This window comes from Lineus longissimus, chromosome 6 (genome assembly GCF_910592395.1).
Source record: "Lineus longissimus chromosome 6, tnLinLong1.2, whole genome shotgun sequence".
Taxonomy (NCBI): Eukaryota; Metazoa; Nemertea; class Pilidiophora; order Heteronemertea; family Lineidae; genus Lineus; species Lineus longissimus.
Genome location: NC_088313.1, coordinates 7048420 through 7068398, shown reverse-complemented (window position 1 = coordinate 7068398; position 19979 = coordinate 7048420). Strand labels below are relative to the sequence as shown.

Genomic DNA, 19979 nt, shown 5'->3' with positions numbered 1-19979 from the left:
CTTAAAAATAAAGGTTTTTGAGGGTTTTTGGCCAAAACAAATATGCACCCCGTAGAGGTTTTTTGGTAAAATGAAAAACCCCAAATGGTTTTCGAGATCGTGAAAAACCTTTAAGGGTTTTCACTTTGCTGAAAAACCTCTACCGGGTGCATATTTGTGCTGGCTGAAAAACCATTAAAGGTTTTCAAGAGCTGAAAAACCTTTATTTCTAAGAGTGTACAGGACACCAAGTGGTATGTAACTAAGTCGGCTACGTCACACCAGACTTCGACCTTGGGAAACATTTCGTTTTGGGGAGAAATTTCCCTGTACATTTTTACATACAGATTCTTTCTCGGTCGATTTGGACCCTTTATCATTGAGACATACATTGTAGGCATTTTTTTCTCAGATGATAAAGTGAAATATGAACTATATGATTGGCAAAAAGGTCCCCAAGTCTTCATAAATGAGTGGTCGTCATGCAAATACTTGCGTACATCTCTTAACATTTTTGAAAACTGTGACGTTGCCCACTACAAAGTACGGTACTTGACAGGTCACTGCCTTATTTTCACCCTGCATAAATTATCAGGAAGCCAACAAACACAGCTATTAAGTACATAAATCAGATAATTATGAATTTATTGAAGCAATACATTTCAGTCCATTTTGATTCTAAAAATTTAGGGGTTACTTTACAATAGATGTCTAAAATTCCTGAAATGAACCGAAATGAAACAGGCTCATGTACATTTTGAGGAGGCAAGTACAAATAACAATTACTCCACACGCCATTCTAACAAGGCGGTCCACCCCTTTGAGAGAAAAAAATCCTCTGTTTTACAGCCTACACATTTTTTGCCACCCTGTTGAAAAACAAGTTTTTGTAATGCATTTCTTTTACCTTCCCCCTCTCTACATCCTGTGAAAATGCCAACCTCTTCAAAATTCAGTTTCCTCAGCATTCAGTGTTCAGATCCAACTTATAACCACCCTGTTCAGAAATGATGCTGTAAAGAACCCCAAAAAGAATGCAGTAGGCCTGGGGCAGCAATTGATATTCATGGCTTTTAACCACTGATTAGCCAAAGGCTTTTCTCTCCCAACAAAGCAGGAACTCAAATCAACCAATCACATATCAGATTAAGTACAATGTACTATTTCGGTGAAATTCACATTGAAAAGTCCTTTTCACTTTACAATAATTTGATATTTTCATAATTTCAGAGGCCATTTTGAGAAGACCACATGCCATCATTACACACGCCACACTCTTGGTGACCCCCTCCAGACCACACAGAGTAATGCAGATTTCCCATGACATTAGAGAGAGAGGTTAAGATTTTGATCTTAGAAAGAGAACGAGGTGGCATTTTGATGACCTATATCACGTCGCCTACTGTCAGAAATGCAACAGTGTGTCGTTGATCTGTGGTACGCCTAAAAACGACCATACAAAACAATCAACTTGACTCGATGACTTCAACCAGAAGAAAAACAAGAGGCCCAAGGGCCTGGCGCTCAGCTGAGTTAATATCATTAATATCTTCCCGGTGTTTAGTTCATTATGCATGAAAATGGCATGCTCCATGGTATTTGATATCCTTTTGCGTTCACTACGGTACCAATGTTTTTGGTTGACATAATTATGCCACTGTTCATTCCTCAATCCTGACCATAATTCGGGTGAAATCATCGTATGAAAATATTTACCGAAACATGAAGTTTATGCCATGAATGAGGATACTCATTGTCATAGCCTCGTTTACAAGTACGAAGTATTTTCCCGCGAATATTCAAAACTGCTTGGCTCCTTGCCAGTTAAATAACATGTGACTATACACAAAATAGAAAACTTTGATGGAAATTGTAAATCATTTTTTTATCTATCAGGGGAAACAAGCTGATGATGATCAAATAAATCATTCATGAGAAATCGTTTTGTTGCTGAAGCTTGCATGACGAAGTTAATGCTAAACCTTTTCTTGTGCTCTACTGCGCCACCGTAGTTTTCTATTTAGACCAGCGATGACGTCATTTCTGGTGATGCCCTACGTTGTCCAATGAGCGCTTTTTAAAATGTGCCATTTGGTATTGTACAGTATGCAATGTATTTTTTCAGCGCTGCCAGTTGCCGAAGAGAATGCCGTAGCTCCCTCAATTTCCAATCAATTTTTATGGGAGTGACATTATTGTATTGCTCAGAATGTCTACTTTTTACTCATGAAAGAATCGTAGAACTAAAACATAATAGGCGAACAGAATCATGCCGATTCACTGCACATACTGTGGGAATTCTCCACTTCAAAATACATCGGCGATGTCATCGCGAACAGAGCATGCACTTCCGATATCGTTTTCACAGAAATGTCGCCAAATATTCAAGAACTAATTTCTGAATTTAGTCCCTAAAGACCTTATGACTACCACTGAAACGAACTAGTGATAATATCGCCTACCAGACTACTTTTTAAGCAGAAAATTGGGTACTTGAGTGTCATTGAGCTCCAAGATTATTGCACATAGCGTAAACAACATGCCGCCATTTTGTCTCCGCTTCGGTATTTCGTACGCCGCTTATAATGCACCTTCTCAATTAAAACCAACATAATAAGGCCTTACATCGTTGATTGAATAGGAACACCACACAAAACACAATAAAGTGGGGGTACAATCGATTACGAAGCTGAAGTGAACAGTGATTTATTCCTGGAGCTACTGCTTTTGTTGTGTAGCTGCCATGTTTTGAGAACTGGCAAATAGGAGACTTCATTGATGGCTGACGTCATCGGGCGGCAATTTGAATCGGCAGAAATAATTAAAAGGCAGGTAGCGCCCTCTCCTGTTAAAATTTTGAACTTTTTCTCAATAAAATAGATTTTCAAGAATTTTATCTTAATATTAGAGCATATTTCGACTAATTCTGCTGCTCCTCGGCCGATATAGGCCAGTTTCCTTAATGCACTCTCGCTCGCAGGAAGTAGGTCGAATGGCGACAAATTTTGTTTTGAAAGTAGAGTTTGACCAGAAGTATCCAGAAATGCAAAATTGAAGTCTCTAGGTCTTACGGTTACAAAATGTGCACCATGGGTTTAACGGACGGATGGATGGATGGATGGATGGATGGATGGATGGATGGATGGATGGATGGATGGATGGACAGACGGACGCCACTGAACAACTTATTTGACAAGCTCGGCTGACTTAGTCAGCTGAGCTAAAAATCACCTCGTTTTCGTATCAAACTCTTAACCTCTCTATTGACTTCAGTCTTCTTCCTGATTTGGATAAATGAAATGGCCAGGGCCATTGTGCTCACCTCATGTGGAGGAAAGATGGATAAAGAGCATGGTATTGTGTCATGTAGTGTTAGGTTTGATGTAGGTCCAAGCAATTACAATTTCCCCAAAATGGCCAATTTACAGTACATTCGACCTCTGTGACCTTGAAAAGTAGGTCAAATCAAAGAAGACCCGGGTGACACATTGAATGGTTGTTAGAATTAGATGTACCTATGATATAAAATTGGTGCCAATCGGGCAAGTCATTACTAGGAATAATGGCATTTTGAAGAATTTAGGATTTGGCCCCCTCCCTGGAGGCCAAACGGCAAATCAGATCGGACCAAACTTCGGTACCTGAGATCACCTGACCAAGGGGTCCATGTGTACTTAATTTGTGATCAATAGTCATTGCAGTTAAGAAACGTGCCATAGTTACGGCCTGACGGCGAATTTATGCCATTTGACCTCTGTGACCTTGACAAGAAGGTCAAATTAAAAACCTGTGTGACATATACTGTATGGTGGTTAGATGTACCCATGATATCAAATTGGTGGCAATCGGGCAAGAGGTTAAGGAATAATCACATTTTTAAGGTTTTTGGATTTTGCCCCCTGGTGGTCAAGTGGTGAATCATATTGGACCAAACTTTGGTCCCTGAGATCACCTGACTAAGGGGTAAATGTGTACCAAATTTGGTATCAATAGTCATTGCAGTTTAGAAACGTGCCATCGTTACATCCTAACGCCCAATTTACACCATTTGACCTCTGTGACCTTGAAAAGGAGGTCAAATCAAAAACCTGGAGGATATATGATGCACCTTTGCTAGAAGTACCTACCATATTTTTTTCAAAATTTCCCGACTACTATTAAGGGAGATATTGCATATGTTCACTTTTAACGTTTGGCCCCCTGGTGGCCAAACCATGAAACGAATCGGACCGAAACTTGGTCTCCAAGGTGTCATTACATAAGGGTACATAATAATAATAATATATAATAATAATAATATAATAATAATAATAATATAATAATAATAATAATAATAATAATAATAATAATAATAATAATAATAATAATAATAATAATAATTGAGTTCTTATATAGCGCATTTCCAGGTTCCCTGCTCAATGCGCTTTTGGGACTACATTATTATCATCCCGGTCTCCACAGAAATCAATCTGGGGTTTCAATGAGCAGCTACTGAGCGCTCGATTGAACTCGACCAGTAGGAAGTTTCTAAGTGGCGACTCAGCCGGGAATCATACCCACGACCTTCCGGTTATGTGACCGGCTCTCTGCCATTGCGCCACCAAGTTTCAACTCAATAGCTCTAACAGTTACGAAACGTGCCCTGCTAACGGACGACGGACGACGACGACGACGACGACGGACGACAGACGCCACGGTATGGGATAAGCTCACCTCTGCTAAGAGGTGAGCTAAAAACATGTGCCTGTCACAAGGAATCACAAACAAAATAAAATGCAAAAGAAATTGATCAAAATGACAATCAAGATATTGCCACTGCCATACTACAGCAAACGGGAAAACGAAGTACATTATATGAGTCTTTTTGAAAAATGGCCTTCCCTAAAATGTTTTTTTTTGACAAGAGGTATATACAGTGTGGATACAGTGTTACCTTTCATGCCTTCAAGGCTCAATCAGATGTAGCACAAGCTCTATTCTGAAATGAAATCATCAAGGGAAAAAATGTGTGTGGTGTGTTTTGACTTGACATGACGGAAGAACTGACCATGACGGATACAGTTTACAGTCTCAAACCAGCGATGAAAACAGACTGATAACATTATTGTAACAATGCAGCTGTATGGATTGGGAGGGTTGTGGTTCTGTGACTTAGGGTAGGAGCAAGGAAATCTTCAAATTTAAAGCACTCCAGATCCTTATATAATATTGTAGTTAACCCTTTAGATCCTGGACGGCCGCCGTGTTTCGTCAACATTTCCCTGAACGGCCGCACCCGCCCGGTCAGGTCAAGTAGTTCAGAGCGTTCGCAATTCCATCTGCGAATAGAGAGTGGAACTAATACCCCGGATCCAGGTTCTAGAAGACCAGTGGCATTGAATGCACGGTAGATTTTCATATGTTGCCGTACAAAATGATGGAAAATTTTGCAAAGAGGTTGGAGGCGAGGTCGTCAGACAAAAATCTTCCAGGGAAATACGGACATTTCGATAAAAAATCCCCAGGATCTAAAGGGTTAAATATAAATAACAATTGGAAATCCTCCAAAAATGCAGCGAGTTCATCAGAATCAAGGATATCAAGACACTAAAAAAAACATATAGTCACTAAATAATGAGAGCAAGATTTAGACAAGGCTTTGAAAAACAATGCACTAACAGTTCATCATGGAGGTCACATTGAGAGAGTATATGAATTTTTTCTACATTTTTAAATGGAAAAAGCACAATAACAGAGCGATTCACCCTTCTATTCAAAAGAGATCACCATATTACATATAATATCCCTCAAGTATCTCTATGAGGAACCGGTGCGGAATCTAACTGCGACATGGCCCTGATTCACAACTCAGTCTCGACGACGTCATCGAAAGTGAGGCTAACATTAATTTTCATTCATTTTGGAAAATATAACCCAACTTCTCCGACCAATACATTAGAACCTCCTTGTAGAATATCTAGCATGAATATCTAGTTTAAATATCTAGCATGGAGAATCGTAGTGAATAAACAGATTCTAAAACATCTCATATACTTGATTTGATTGACAACCTTTACGATATTCACCCCTACAACAGAAGCGCTGACCCACAGCCAGCTTGAAATAATGACTGACGTCGTGCATCGTCATCTGATCTTAGACACGACATTCACAATGCACAGCATCACCATTCACTCTGTTCTAGAGGTAAATATAATGAAGTTTATCATTCAAATTTATAGTGAGCTTTCGCAATCCTTTTTTAAGAACGAATTCACCGAGGAAGACAAGTTTTTGTGTATGACGTCATCAAGAGGGCAGGTTTTTCAGTTCTCGAAAGCCGATACCAAGAATCAGGCCAACGAACCCGGTGGCTCCATCGCGAATAAATGAGGGTTAATTTTTGGAACATTTTAGTGGTAAATGACCTCTTTTTTTCACATTCGATTGACCAGATAAAGTATACGGTATTAGGAAAAGTCGAGACACCATGATAACAGTCAGTCTGGTGAATTGGTTCTCGGAACGGTAGAGCAAAACGTCACTATATCAAGTATGTTCCTGACAGAATGTTAATTTCAAATGTTTTAGGATCTGTTAATTCACTACTATTTTCCATGCTAGATATCGAAACTTTCAAATTCAACAAGGATGTTCTAATGTATTTGTCAGGTAAGTCAGGTTATATTTTCCAAAATAAAAGAAAATTTACATTGGCCTTGCTTTCAACGACGGACCGAGTTGTGTGTTCGGCCCACTTCGGCGATTAGTTTTGCCACTTACTCATTATTCAATAAAGAAATAGAAATACTCAAAGAAACACTGCTACTAATATATACAGACATGGCACAATGATGAAAAACCATCAAACACTTTGTTACTGTAAATGTAAAGAATCAAGTTGTGAAGCAAACAGAAAAAAAGATTGCCAGGCACCAGGATCATGGTTTCTCGGCAGATATTGTGGAATGTCATTACAAAGGAATACCAAAATGGAAAGAGGCTGACAACAAAATATAATAAATAAATGGTAGATTATTGAATTACATACGATATTGGGCGACCCCCGAAAAGAAGACTGGAACGCACTTTACCTTTGTTATTACTTCTGGCCATGGGCACCAGGCACATAAATGTAAAAGTGGGAAAATCCCAATGTTGGAGAGAAAAAAGTATTTTTAGCTACTGATATCTGATAGAACTGCTTGACCATTGCTATGTGTTAGACTAAGAGGTACTCGTCAGGTAACTGATAAATTGTTAACAGTAATTTTAAACAGCAACAGCAAAAAAATAAAGGCCTCGACATACAATGTAACACTCCCTCCATCTACTGAGAATTGGGGCATTATTTGGCCCCTAAACCGGAAAAAATTTGGACAAGATACATGTACAAGTTCTTGAGCCATCACGCCTTTTGGTATTCCATAAGCCATGAATACATGTAGAATGTAAATGTTTAGTAATACCAATGTACCACACACCTGTCTCCTCTTACATGTCTTACCTCTTTCAATCATCATGTCACTTTAACATGCAAATTAATGGCTCATTATTCATCATTACGTAAGAACTGCCAGCGTGTTTGCTAGTTGACAGACTCAATGGGAAAAATCCATCCATATAATTCCATATTGGATTAGTCAACCTGATTTATTGATCTTTTACCAATTCAATGAAACACCAAACCATTTAGTGTGCTCACGTTGCCAAGCATCATCATTCTTCGTAACTTACACCATTATTGTTTGCATGTCACAGCTGTATCAAACTTTCTACGTTCTGCACTCTGTCCATTGCAATAAAAAGAGAAAGTAGAGATCGCAAAAGGAAGAAGAAGACAAGAGAAAGTGACAAATGATTGCCCTAGTATTAAATGGTCACAACATTTGCTCAGAGAACAGTGGGTAAAAGATTTGCATCATTGTCATTTGAGAGGAACAACAGGTGCCGCATAATGTATATCAACTGTGCACGTTCATCCCTCTTCAGCATGTCATATGCTTTTGTATAGAAGATGGTTGCTACATGAGTCGGATTTTCCTCGGGAGGTTTGCCTTGCATTTTCTTCAAGTCATCGAGGTCCATCTCCAAGCATGTTAGTCGGACCTGAAAAATACAACTATCATTAGTGAAGATACAGTCCCGAAAACTACACGTAAGCTTCTGGGCCACTGTCGATTTTCAGCCTTTTCGTATTGGCCACTGTCAAATGGAATAAGCCAGCGACTTTTACGTTTGAGGTGCCTTCACTTGAGAGACCAGATTCCCTATCGAAACACAGAACACCTGACACAGGACGTTTTTTAAAAAGAGTTATTTTCCTGTGGCAGCCTAAAAAACAATGAATGGTCCAGGGACCATGTGCTCACCTCAGTTCATGTTAGTGCATATCATTTGCATGTCTCTAGGAAATTGGTTGACATTTAAAATTCAACGAAACTTTGTTACTCCCTAACCTGCTGATTAGATTTAGGTTAGGAAGTAACAAGGTTTCGTTGAATTTTCAAGATGGCAGCCTAGCAGCCATATTCGTCATCAGATTACATTAAAAATTTGGGATAACATAAACTAAAGTGTTGCAATCCAATCATCAGTTTCAGAGTAATAGGACTTTGAATGATTTTCAAGATGGCCACCTGGCAGCCATATTAAATGTAGGTGAAAGATTTGACTAAAAATTCAGGAGAATGTAAAGGGTACCTATATACATAGTCATAAACACGAGAAATTGGCTTGAAATCCAATCATCAGTTTTAGAGTAATATGACTTAGTTCAATTTCAAGATGGCCGCCTGGCATCCATATTTGAAGTCCAAGGATGCCAAATTTTAGAGGTAGATCAGAGGGTAACTAGATACACGCCACACAACTTCAGAAGCTTATTTTATAGCTCAAAAAGAAACAAAACAAACCACCTTACTGTAAAATTATTAGTTTTAAATGAAGTTCCGCCTCTGTGACCTTGAAAACTAGGTCAAATTGAAAACCCGGAGGGATGTACCTTTGCTTAAGTACTACCACATTTTTTTCTAAATTTTCTGACCAGTATTAAGGGAGATATTGCATAATTTCACTTTTAACGTTTGGCCCCCTGGTGGCCAAACCATGCATCGAACCGGACCGAAACTTGGTCTCCAAAGTGCCACTACATACATTGTAAGGCATGTAAGGGTACATGTGTACCAAGTTTCAACACAATAGCTCCAACAGTTACAGAACATTGCCCTGCTAACGGACGCCGACGACGGGCAACGACGGACACTATAGGACATGTAGGATAAGCTCACCTCTGCTGAGAGGTGAGCTAAAACCTTTTAAATTAATTGTGACACTTCTATTGTACATTGCTCTCACTGAATGAATTAATGGTCTTTTTGAGGGGAAATGATTGAAAATGGATGGTGGGCGTGGCCCATCAATGTGGGACTCTATTTGGGCTGTACCCTGTCACCACACAAACTCCATTTAATCTACAAAAAAAGTATTATCTTTTTATCTTTATAGGATAAAGGCATACAATGTAGGCAGGAGCTTTCGCCTATGAATAAATAATTTTCAACAATGGCAGAGGTTATTTCCACTTGTGCCGTTTACGGAATCAGTGAAAATCGGGTTGCGTGCACGACTGTCCGTGTACTGAATGACGAAACTGACTTAGTGTCTATGACAATTTTTAGATAAAAAGAGATGCATGTCGGCAAGGATGTAAATCCTTGTCAGCAGCGGGGTTAGATTTTTTTGTGAAAGTGTCCACAGTATATTTTACATCTCACTCAACGAATGATTACCATCAAAGTCAGCTTTTTTATTACATGTACAACTTACAAGAGAGACCATTTCTTGGGCACACTCTGGAGACTGACCATGCATAGGCTGTGACACTCCATGTACCAACATAGAGCCTGTGAGTTACAGTACACTACAAAATGTAGCTTCTCAGTGAAGAAATTGTGCAAGATCTCGACATCAAGGGGTCACAATAACATGAATAAGGGTTATTTCAAGTTCTGATCACTCAATTCTCCCAACAGCATATTATGGGATGGTAAAGTTGAAATGTCTACCAATTTGCATGCAGAGGCCAGATGGGAGAATTGTAAAATGTAGCATTATGAGAAGGAACCAAGGAACCGTTGCCAGGAAATAGACAACAGAGGGCTCTTTTTAAATTAATAGTAGGCCTACCTAAGATGAAACGGCCAGGGGCCATTGTGCTCACCGTATAGATATTTGGTGCTTTGTAATTCATCCAGATTAAGAAACATTGTACATGTATAGTATATAGATCAAACCAAAGTCGGTATGACATGTGATGTATCGTTGCTTGGAGTAAGTACCATAAGAATATCATCAAAAACAAGTCAATAATAAACGAGATATTGCACTTTTTACCTATTTTAGTTTTGGCCTCCTGGTGGCCGAGTTGAGTACCAGATCAGATCGAAATTCGGTGTCCGAGGTTACATGACGTAGGGAGTCATGTGTATCAAATTTCAAGTTCAAAGCTTTAGTGGTTAAGAAACGTGCCATAGTTACAATCAAACGACAAATTTACGCCATTTGACCTCTGTGACCTTGAAAAGCAGGTCAGATCAAAAACTCATATGATATGTGATGTATCCTTGCTAGGAGAACCTACCATAAAAATGTTATTGAAAACGAATCACTAAAAATAAGCAAGATATTGCACTTCTTACTTTTTCCATTATGGCCCCCTGGTGGCCAAATAAAGAATCAGATCGAGCCAAAATTTGGCATCAGAGGTTATCTGATGTAGGGGGTTATATGCACCAAGTTTCAAGTTCATAGCTTTACTGGTTAAGAAACGTGCCATAGTTTACACTCTAACGGCCAATTTACGCCATATGACCTCTGTGACCTTGAAAAGTAGGTCAAATTGAAAACCCGTAAGATATGTGATGTATTCTTCCTAAGGGTACCTACCATAAAAATTTTATCGAAAACAAGTCACTTATAAGCAAGAATCACACTTTTTAGATTTCCACTTTTGGCCCCCTGGTGGCAAAGTTGAGAATCAGATCAAACTGAAATTCAGCACCAGAGGCTATGTGATATAGGGGGTTATATGTACCAAGTTTCAAGTTCATAGCTTTAGTGGTTAAGAAACGTGCCATAGTTTACACTCTAACGGCCAATTTACGCCATATGACCTCTGTGACCTTGAAAAGTAGGTCAAATTGAAAACCCGTAAGATATGTGATGTATTCTTCCTAAGGGTACCTACCATAAAAAATTTATCGAAAACAAGTCACTTATAAGCGAGATATCACACTTTTTAGATTTCCACTTTTGGCCCCCTGGTGGCAAAGTTGAGAATCAGATCAAACTGAAATTCAGCACCAGAGGTTATGTGATATAGGGGGTTATATGTACCAAGTTTCAAGTTCATAGCTTTAGTGGTTAAGAAACATGCCATAGTTTACACTCTAACGGCCAATTTACGCCATATGACCTCTGTGACCTTGAAAAGTAGGTCAAATTAAAAACCCGTATGATATAAGATTTATATTTGCTATGAGTACCTACAACAAAAGTTTCATCGAAAACAAGTCACTAATAAGCGAGATATCACACTTTTTAGATATCCACATTTGGCCCCCTGGTGGCCAAGTAGAGAATCAGATCGGACAGAAATTTAGTGTCACGGGTCATCTGACCTAGGGGGTCATGTGTACAAAGTTTTAAGTTCATGGACCTAGCGGTTAAGAAACGTGCCACTGTTTTTGAACTAGGATACGACGGACGGACAACGACGACGACGACGACGACGGACGACGACGGACACTGCGGTATTGTATAGACTCCCCTACGGTGAGCCAAAAAGTTGCAGAGAGAAAAAGAAGAAAAGACGACAGAGTGGAACTCGAACTCGGGTCGCTGGCGTGATGGACAATCAAAGGTGTACCATAAGGCATGTAAGGTCACGGCACCACTCTGAATGGAGGGACAAAGCAAGTTCAACAAGTCAACACACTGAAGTATGTAATTGCCCAAAGAATCTCTACAGAATTTCGCCAATTATCCCATTTCGAAAACATAGTAGTTGATCTAAAAGACGGTGAATGCAGCATGGTACTTTATGCCCATGTTTTTTACCCTAAGACTAAGTGAAAGAAAACTCGCCGAGGATAGTCCAAGCAAAGTACTCAATTGGTTTCATCGGCTGAAAATTGTCATGGACGCAGCTCAATTTTCGCTGTTCGGTACAAGTCAGTCGTGGAAATAACCACTCCCTTCAACAATACAATGTGCAAAAAATACCAATGTCTTCATGAATGGTCCTATTACTCAAAAGGATTCTCTCCAGGACGTTAACCGGGGACAGAAAAAGAGAAGGAGGTACCTAACCTTGTCGACGGTTACCACTTGGTTGGTGGAAATCATCAACACAACCCAGCAGCTTGCAATCTATTTTGTTTCTCCAACTGCTACAATTTTGTTCAAGGGATGTTTTTAAAAAGTCAACAAACCATGTCCTTTATAAAGCAAGGCAAGTTCAATGAAAAGTCCAGGGACCCTGTGCTCACTTTGTAGGTAACGCTTATGCAAGTAATTTGCAGTGGATATACAACCATGGTAGTCCACAAGTCACGTGTAAATTGATTGTAATGGAGTGTCACGATATTAGGTTGCAATCTGATCACGAGTTTCAAAGTACACGTAGGACTTTGCTTGTTTTTTAAGATGGCCCCCTGGCGGCCAAATTGGTTATCCCATTTGACAGACGATGGATGCCACGCCAAAGGATAAGCTCAACTCTTCTGAGAGGTGAGCTAAAAACAGTTGAAAAGTTTTAAAATAGCAATTTTCAACAGTTGAAAAGTTAATCAATAAATCAATCATTTTACCGGCGTCATAACCCCTATTGGGGTTTTGTCGGAGGTATGGAGTCCACTATAGGCTACTGTCCACCTATTTGGGATCTAAACTTGCCCTGGCATAGACACTCAGGTACAAGGGACCACGGCTTTTTAGAGTCTCATCCGACAGACTCTCTTACTTTTTGTCCTTTAGACCTTGACGGCTTGAGACCTTGAAGAGCCAGGAATTTTAGTTCCTTGAAAGCTAAATAGCAATTTTCATCAGAGATGCAGTGAACAAAACAAATGCATGAAGAATACATACCAGTGTGGCTTCAACAGTCAATCCCAGAATCATGGGCTTGTTATCAACCTTAATCAGACATGAACGTTCAATGTCGGCTAGAAGTTCTATACCGAGCTGTCCACGCAGTTTACTGCCAAATTCAACATCATCGTCCATGTCATCATCACCTTCATCATGAAAATCATCACCAGCATCGACATGCAAGTCACCTATGTCAGTAGTGGCTACCTCATCTCCTCCGTCCATTTTTCGTATCTTAACACACTGATCAAACTCTCGTTTGGGTACCTTTTTTCTCTTCTTAGATTTTTGGGCTGTTTTCTTCACCTGCCAAGTGCCAAAGGCAAAGGAACATAGTTTTTTAAAAACACAATTACCGTATTGTGAAAGAGTGATTCTTTCGTCATGTTAAGTCATGAATAACAGAAAATTCTTCAAACAATGACGTTTTGAAACGATAGATAGTATCTACCTCCAAACTGATACTTTATACTAGTTTCACTGCAAGAAGTGTATCAGAAGCATCCAAAATAAAGTGGACTCTGCCTCCCTCCACCCCGCACCCCACCCCACCCCACCCAACCCATATCTTACTTACCTCTGCAACAGTAACTACTACTGTCGGTTTGTGAAACACTTCATCTTCATAATCGTAGCGGAGGTCATTTATGGAAAGCACATTCATTCCACCCATCTTAAAACTCCTTTTCTCTCCAATCACTCTGAAAGAAAACATGATCACATTGCACATGATCTGAAGTACATGGTAAATAAATTCAACAGCAACCAGCACATTTTTTAAACAATCTGACTATGGAGTGTGCTGATAATACAAAAGACATTTTGAGTAGTTTCAAATTAAAAATGAAACGGCCAGGGGCCATTGTGCTCACCGTAAGTATATTTAGTAGACAATTAATTCATGGTATTTAAAGAAAGTGCTACAGCATGTAGCCAAATGGAACCAAAAACCGCATGTGCAAGTATGGTGGGTTAGGTGGTCCCATGTTCATCAGACTGCAGTGACTGCCTTTTGAAAAAGCCAGGTGCATGGTTTTCAGTGCACCATAAAATCCTAGGTGCACTGTTTTTTTTACCACCAACCAACTTTTCTTCTGGTATCCATCGACAACGTTAGTCTGGTGGACACGAGGTTGGCCTTAAACTTGCTTGAAATCGAAAATTTGGACAACACACGTGTACTACAGCGCAAACGGCAGCATTCCGACATATAGAATGAAATGGCCAGGGCCATTGTGCTCACCTCATGTGGAGGAAAGATGGATAAAGACTAAAAGAGCATGGTATTTTGACATGTAGTGTTAGGTTTGATGTAGGTCCGAGCAATTATAATTTCCCCAAAATGGCCAATTTACATAACATTCGACCTCTGTGACCTTGAAAAGTAGGTCAAATCAAAGAAGACCCGGGTGACACATTGAATGGTTGTTAGAATTAGATGTACCTATGATATAAAATTGGTGCCAATCGGGCAAGTCATTACTAGGAATAATGGCATTTTGAAGAATTTAGGATTTGGCCCCCTCCCTGGAGGCCAAACGGCAAATCAGATCGCACCAAACTTCGGTACCTGAGATCACCTGACCAAGGGGTACATGTGTACTTAATTTTTGATCAATAGTCATTGCAGTTAAGAAACGTGCCATAGTTACGGCCTTACAGCGAACTTACGCCATTTGACCTTTGTGACCTTGACAAGAAGGTCAAATTAAAAACCTGTGTGACATATACTGTATGGTGGTTAGATGTACCCATGATATCAAATTGGTGGCAATCGGGCAAGAAGTTAAGGAAAATCACATTTTTAAGGTTTTTGGATTTTGCCCCCTGGTGGTCAAGTGGTGAATCATATTGGACCAAACTTCGGTCCCTGAGATCACCTGACTAAGGGGTAAATGTGTACCAAATTTGGTATCAATAGTCATTGCAGTTTAGAAACGTGCCATCGTTACATCCTAACGGCCAATATACACCATTTGACCTCTGTGACCTTGAAAAGGAGGTCAAATCAAAAACCCGGAGGATATATGATGCACCTTTGCTAGAAGTACCTACCATATTTTTTTCAAAATTTCCCGACTACTATTAAGGGAGATATTGCATATGTTCACTTTTAACGTTTGGCCCCCTGGTGGCCAAACCATGAAACCATGAAACGAATCGGACCGAAACTTGGTCTCCAAGGTGTCATTACATAAGGGTACATGTGCACCAGGTTTTAACTCAATAGCTCTAACAGTTACGAAACGTGCCCTGCTAACGGACGACGGACGACGACGGACGACGACGACGACGACGACGACGGACGACGGACGCCACAGTATGGGATAAGCTCACCTCTGCTAAGAGGTGAGCTAAACATGTGGTCTGATTCTATTTTTACTTGTCACTAAGTGATCACGCGTCCAACCTCGTATGCAGGGTAATGTGGCTTTCTCATTGGTCGAACGTTAACTTTGTTCACAGCCTTATAAGGCACTTGAGCGCAACGCAGTATTTCTCTGAAGGAGAAAAGCTTGATGGGATATATCCGGTACGCGCGAGACTACCGCAAAGATATTTCCAGAACTGCGAGATTTACGTCGGAGTACCGGTATAGTATGTCTTCTCTTGAGTATATAATTTCGGCGGGAATATTGCATCTCGGCTCGTGCACCTGCGGCAGTCGCGTCCGGTTTCTATAATTTCTGTCTATCATGGCCTAGTCTTTAGCACAAAAATAGTTCGATAATTGAAATGTCTGACTTACTGACCCCTGTGTAATTAGCATCACTTTCCACTGCGTCGCAATCATTTTTTAGGCGCGCAATTTTTTAATGCATTTTAAAGGGCAGGCGCGCGATGTTTCATTCACCTAAAAAAAATTGAGGCGCGCGATGGTGCGCGGGCGCGATCGCGCGCCTCAAAAGGCAGTCACTGAGACTGGTGGCAATTGGGCAAGTAAAGCAATAATCACAACTCTTTAACCTTTCAGATTTGCCCCCCCCCCAAGGTGGCCAAGTTGAGAATCAGATTGGACTGGAATGTGTTATCTGACATTTTGTCTGAGGTTATATCTGACCTATTCCGCCATGTATACCCAGTTTCAGGTTCATAACTTCAGTCGTTAAGAAACGTGCCGAAGTAACATGTATGTACACTCCAACAGACAATTTTTACCGTTTGACCTCTGTGACCTTGAAAAGTAGGTCAAATAAATGAAATGGCCAGGGCCATTGTGCTCACCTCATGTGGAGGAAAGATGGATAAAGAGCATGGTCTTGTGTCATGTAGTGTTAGGTTTGATGTAGGTCCAAGCAATTACAATTTCCCCAAAATGGCAAATTTACAGTACATTCGACCTCTGTGACCTTGAAAAGTAGGTCAAATCAAAGAAGACCCGGGTGACACATTGAATGGATGTTAGAATTAGATGTACCTATGATATAAAATTGGTGCCAATCGGGCAAGTCATTACTAGGAATAATGGCATTTTAAAGAATTTAGGATTTGGCCCCCTCCCTGGAGGCCAAACGGCAAATCAGATCGCACCAAACTTCGGTACCTGAGATCACCTGACCAAGGGGTACATGTGTACTTAATTTGTGATCAATAGTCATTGCAGTTAAGAAACATGCCATAGTTACGGCCTGACGGCGAATTTACGCCATTTGACCTCTGTGACCTTGACAAGAAGGTCAAATTAAAAACCTGTGTGACATATACTGTATGGTGGTTAGATGTACCCATGATATCAAATTGGTGGCAATCGGGCAAGAAGTTAAGGAATAATCACATTTTTAAGGTTTTTGGATTTTGCCCCCTGGTGGTCAAGTGGTGAATCATATTGGACCAAACTTTGGTCCCTGAGATCACCTGACTAAGGGGTAAATGTGTACCAAATTTGGTATCAATAGTCATTGCAGTTTAGAAACGTGCCACCGTTACATCCCAACAGCTAATTTACACCATTTGACCTCTGTGACCTTGAAAAGGAGGTCAAATCAAAAACCCGGAGGATATATGATGCACCTTTGCTAGAAGTACCTACCATATTTTTTTCAAAATTTCCCGACTACTATTAAGGGAGATATTGCATATTTTCACTTTTAACGTTTGGCCCCCTGGTGGCCAAACCATGAAACGAATCGGACCGAAACTTGGTCTCCCAGGTGTCATTACATAGGGGTACATGTGTACCAAGTTTCAACTCAATAGCTCTAACAGTTACGAAACGTGCCCTGCTAACGGACGACGGACGACGACGACGACGACGACGACGACGACGACGACGACGACGACGACGACGGACGACGGACGCCACGGTATGGGATAAGCTCACCTCTGCTAAGAGGTGAGCTAAAAACCTGTATGAAAAAATATGATGTATCCTTGCTATGAGTACCTACCGCAAAAGTTTTATCGAAAACAAGTCATTGATAAGCGAGATAACACACTTTTTAGGTATCCACATTTGGCCCCCTGGTGACCAAGTTGAGAATTAGATCGGACAGAAATTCGGCACCAGAGATTATCTGATTGAGGGGGTTATATGTACCAAGTTTCAAGTTCATAGATGTGACGGATTGAGAAACGTGCCATACTTACACTGAAATGGCGATTTATGCCATTTGACCTCTGTGACCTTGAATTGAAAAGTAGGTCAAATTAAAAACCCGTAAGATATATGATGCACATATATCCTTGCTATGAGTACCTACCACAAAAGTTTAATCGAAAACCAGTCATCAATAAGCGAGATATCACACTTTTTAGATATCCACATTTGGCCCCCTGGTGGTGGGCAAGTTGAGAATCAGATTGGACCGAAATTCAGTGTCAGGGTTCACATGACCTAGGGGGTCATGTGTACAAAGTTTCAAGTTATAGCCCGAGCGGTTTAGAAACGTGCCACAGGAGACGACGACGACGACGACGGACGACGACGACGGACACTGCGGTATAGACTCCCCTACAGTGAGCCAAAAAGGTGAGAACTACATACATGCAGAACTTTTTTAAAAAATGTAGGAGAGCTAGCCTTGCAAACTTGACTGTTCCCAGTATTCGATTATCCTTTTAGATAGATACAATAATGTTTTTTTAAAAACTCTGGTATGAAACTTCTCTCTCAGCAGAATCACCACCAAGTGGCAAACAATAGAAACTTCATGCAATGCTTTTCTACGTTGCTCCAATGTACTGCAACTATGCATCTGCCAGGTCTGATTCACAGCATTATCAGCAAACCTCTTTCTCACAAAGTATTGATGTACCACATGTACAGAGTAAACCCATGCCCTGTGACATGTTTGAAGATGCATGAAGGAAAAGAAAAAGGTGAACACTTACTTAAATTGTACTAGAAACATTCCAGCAAAAACTTGGAACAGGTCCACAAATGTACCTTCATTTATTTGCGAGTTGACAGCTTTTTTCAGGACAGACTTGAGGGTTTTAAGGAAGGTCTTTAGTCGTTCATACGTTGGAATCCTGAAAAAAAGAAATACATGTAAACGCCACAGCTGGACAGACATGACATAGGGTAAAAAGCAGATTACATGGCGTGAACTGACCCCATTCCTATTTCGAATCGGTAGATGTCGTCCTTGGTAAGACTAAAGTTTACCCAGGACCAACCTGGGTCAGAAGACTAAAAGTTACCCAGGGTTCCTGGGTAAACTTTACTTTTAGACCACACAGTTTGAATTGCGTGCACTTTTCCAACCTGCGTTCGAGGTTCATGAAACTCATTCCTGGCTCGCCGCTCCACTTTCGGGTCCAGTTTTGCCCCTCACAGAGTTTTTTCCATCCACGATCTCCACTATTATAGTTTCCTTTTTTATTTCCCTACCTTTAGATGTGAAATGACCATCTCGAAATGATGGGACCGAGTTCAAATAACGCTAGACCCTGTGCAGTAACACAAGTCACGTACCATTTTCAGGAACCTCGACCGCTGGTTGGAAAAGTGCGCAAATTCATGGAATTTCAAACTGCGTGGTAGTCTTTACCCAGGTTGGTCCTGGGTAAACTTGCCGATTTGGCCCAATTTTCATGATGATTTTTGTCTATCAGTCAAATGAATACTCACCACGCTATCTTCAGAGAATTAACAGCTGCAGTTCTCTTTCTCTGAAGAACACTTTCTGCTTCAGTGATCTGAAATCTGATTCATCAGCCTCTGGCTGATCAAAAAGGCTTCACTCACTGCGTTCAGCCTGGCAAGCATTCTGGCTAAGTTCGATCAGTTTCAGGAGCTCGAAAGAGTCAACGTCGAAATCCAGTGCCAATCGGTAACCATCTTGCAGTAGTTCGATATGTGTGGAATGGTTAGGGAGACCATCGTTGAGTTTTTTATCCCAAAGGTTTTCGCTGGGCTGACGAAGTGTAGAAGGAATATAAGGCTTGATAATCTCGAAAATATCCTCTGGTTTTTTCCGGCTGTACTGTATACCGAATTTATTGAGATCTTGCTCGGTCCAGTTGCTACCGTTCGCTAATTCCTTCCTTAGAGGTGACGCCCGGACTGCTGGAGATTGTATTGAACTCGCCTCAGAGCCTTGGGAACCCCATGAAGACGGCGAATTTCCCCCATCTTCAGCAAGTTCCACCACCATTCCATCTATAGACGCCATGTTGGTTTTGTTCAGCGATGTGATTGCATGTTCAATGAATGTCAGAAACTGCGTTCTGTGGCCGGCTAATAAAGTGACGTCAAGAAAAAGTTGAAAGCGCGGGAAATATGAATGCAAATCGGACGTGAGTTCGGTGGGCCTACATTTTTAATGAATTGGGAATATTGACGTCTCTATACTACATGACTCCAATGGATTTTTTGCCCAAGGCAATTTATTTTAAATTGTTCTTTTGTTCACCACTCAGCCAGA

General features: G+C 40.6%; 1 protein-coding gene across 2 annotated transcripts; it reads right to left on the bottom strand.

Moving 5' to 3' along the window:
- Positions 1-614: 614 nt before the first annotated feature.
- Positions 615-19726, bottom strand: LOC135489164 (uncharacterized). 2 transcript variants are annotated; one of them, XM_064774379.1, is made up of 6 exons: positions 19184-19726; positions 18442-18582; positions 17698-17734; positions 13688-13811; positions 13108-13416; positions 615-8067 (listed from the first exon to the last, which is right to left on the bottom strand). In XM_064774379.1, the coding sequence occupies exons 4-6, from the start codon at positions 13781-13783 to the stop codon at positions 7852-7854; spliced, it is 621 nt and encodes a 206-aa protein (XP_064630449.1). In that variant the 5' UTR covers positions 13784-13811; positions 17698-17734; positions 18442-18582; positions 19184-19726; the 3' UTR covers positions 615-7851. The 2 variants fall into 2 exon arrangements, with proteins under 2 accessions (XP_064630449.1, XP_064630448.1); XM_064774378.1 differs by lacking the exon at positions 17698-17734 and having other exon boundaries at positions 616-8067.
- Between the last annotated feature and the right edge of the window lie 253 nt (positions 19727-19979).